The 2554-nt window shown below is 40.7% G+C and overlaps 1 protein-coding gene across 1 annotated transcript; it reads right to left on the bottom strand.

The window, feature by feature from the left end:
* Positions 1-18: 18 nt before the first annotated feature.
* Positions 19-1987, bottom strand: LOC104953950 (brefeldin A-inhibited guanine nucleotide-exchange protein 1-like; the record flags this gene model as incomplete). Its single annotated transcript, XM_010780995.1, has 4 exons — positions 19-93; positions 567-657; positions 1455-1599; positions 1746-1987. Coding segments are annotated over 4 exons (553 nt in total), but the record flags the coding sequence as incomplete, so codon positions are not given.
* Between the last annotated feature and the right edge of the window lie 567 nt (positions 1988-2554).

The raw sequence follows: 2554 nt of genomic DNA on the forward strand, positions 1-2554 counted from the left end.
GGGGGGAGAAAGTGATGCAAAAGCATCAGGAATCTGTTTTTAATAAACTCACCTATGGCGTTTCCGTCCAGTCGGGTGGAGCCGGTGAATATCCTGCAGAACAGAAGTATATAAAGATGATTTAAAGACACAAAGCATGGTCATGTTCACATACTGCATGTTAACTGCCTTTCCATGTGTTTTAAAAGAGTTGCATCATTAATAAACGTTAACATGAATGAACTCCATTTATAGAAAACGTTTCATGCAAGAGATATTTCTTATATTGCTTTAAATGTTTTTTAAATATATCAAATAAAAACCCAGACCTTTATGTCAAAAGAAAATAATAATGATATCTAGTTATTATTTTAAATACTAAAAAAAATAGAAGGAGAACAAATGCATTTTATTTAAAATATGTGTTTTTTAAGTAATTCAACTCCTTAACGGTAATGTTTGCAGGAGAGTAGATCTCTCTTAGCTTGTTGTCCAGACATCTTGTCCTTCTCTCTTGCCGTAGTTTGTGCTCTAAATCATGACTAACAGACTTTATTGAGATCATATGTAATATTGATCCTCCTCACCGGTCCACAGCCACCACCACGCTCTGAGAGCTCGTCTCTCCGATGGACTCCTGGATGCTGGCGATCTGCTTCCTGTCCACCGTGCCTCCAACTGCACAATCAAGCACAACGTTAGAAAATATAAAGTCAAAGTCAACTTTATTGTCATATAAATATTTGACTCCGCGTATGGGAACTACATCTAAGAATAACCTCCTCTATGAGGCTCCAGGAACTTACATCTGAGGACATTTGGGAGAAACTGAAAGCGTATATTCCCCGAAACGACCTTCTTTTGTTAAACTGTTTCAATCTTTCAGTTTGTGTGAACAGACAGAGAGATCGAAATATTGTTTCCCACAATCCCGAGTAGAAAATACAAATATGTATAAAAATATGTATAAACAATCAGACACATTTGTACATATGCACATTGCACACATTAAAGACATAAATAAAAGCTCAACAATCAATATATACAAAATAACAGTCACTTCAAAAACTGTAAATAAAAAGTACTTTAGTCCAAGAAAAAATCCGCTTTAGTATTTTAGATCTAGTTACTACAACACAGCTCCTTTAAAACAATCAGGGCCGCGCTGAGACTCCAGACCTGCTCTATAGCAACACGTGCACTATGTGCCGTTAATAACTGTGCAATATATACCTGCTGCTACGTCCTCAGAACTGTTACAGGATGTGGATTTTGTAAATAGTGTAAATTGTGTAATTTGTATCTTCAATATTTTTGTGTGTGCATGCTTCTTAGTTAACATGAAGCTGTCTTTGTCTCTTTTCTGCCCCCTCTGTGGGAGGAGTCCATGGGCTCTGATTCTCTACAGTATGTATAGCTCCATGCTGACCCACAGATTATGTTTACAAGTATTTCATATATATATATTTGCTGACCCAGGCCCAGGTACTCGTCGTTGCTCTGCTCCTTGGTGCTGGTGATGAACCCGTCTTTACTCCTCACCGTGCCGGAGATATATCTGGCTTTCACCCCCGTGCCGATCAGCTGAGCCAGCTCCAGTTGACTGATGCACTTCATGATCTGAGAGGGGAGTCAGAGGAAAGGCATGAAGAAAAGTGAGGGGATAGACACAGAAAAGTGGAAGAAGGGGGCATTAGGAGAATCAATAGCTCTGAGTAGCTGCTGTGAAATGAAATATATATCAATATATAGATATGAAGATCTACCTCATGCCAGGAGTTTCCCAGGTAGTTCCCGTCGGTGTGAGCCACAGTGATGAGAGTCTTTATGGTGTCGATGTTCTTCTGCTTCATCTCAGAAATCCCAGAACTGGCCGTCAACAACGTGAACCTCGCCAGCGCCTGAACGTACGCGTCGCGCTCCAGCTGAGAGACACAGGAAGAGGGAAACACTGGAGTTGAATTAACAGCTGAAGTCACATTTGTCTGCGAGTGATTAACACCAAGCTCTGATAACATAAAGACACAGACATGGGTCAAACGTGTCTTAAAACCTGTTAAGCCCGAGAGACCCCGGTACCGGGGCCCTCCTGCAACATCTTGCAGGAAACAGTGTCTAACGCTGAGCCTCTGAATTAGCAACGAGCGAAAAATGCTAACAGATGACTGCACTGAAATTCACTCACAAAACCTTATTATTTATCTTTGCTGCACATCCAACCCATCGTTTCACATCGTGAGGGGACACAGAATCGAGGGGTACCCTCATTATCACTCAATTATACAAACTCTCCGAGATAATAACAAGAACACACATCAAAACATATGGCGCTAGGTAGCTAGAAACGCTAACATGGCTCACCTGTAAGCTAACATGGCTCACCTGTGTGGTAGACTGGTAAAAAAGTGGTCTTCAATGGCATTAAAACGATAAAAACGCTGCTGAAGTTAATCCATAGGTTAATCCAATGTGTCTGTGTCCCTTTGAATGATTTCTGATAATCCATGAGCAATAAACCTGCTTTTCGGTTTTGAGATGTCAGACCTAGAGACAGCTTCACTCTGGAGCAAAACTG

Source organism: Notothenia coriiceps, unplaced genomic scaffold, assembly GCF_000735185.1.
Source record: "Notothenia coriiceps isolate Sejong01 unplaced genomic scaffold, NC01 NC01_scaffold00022370, whole genome shotgun sequence".
NCBI classification, from domain to species: domain Eukaryota; kingdom Metazoa; phylum Chordata; class Actinopteri; order Perciformes; family Nototheniidae; genus Notothenia; species Notothenia coriiceps.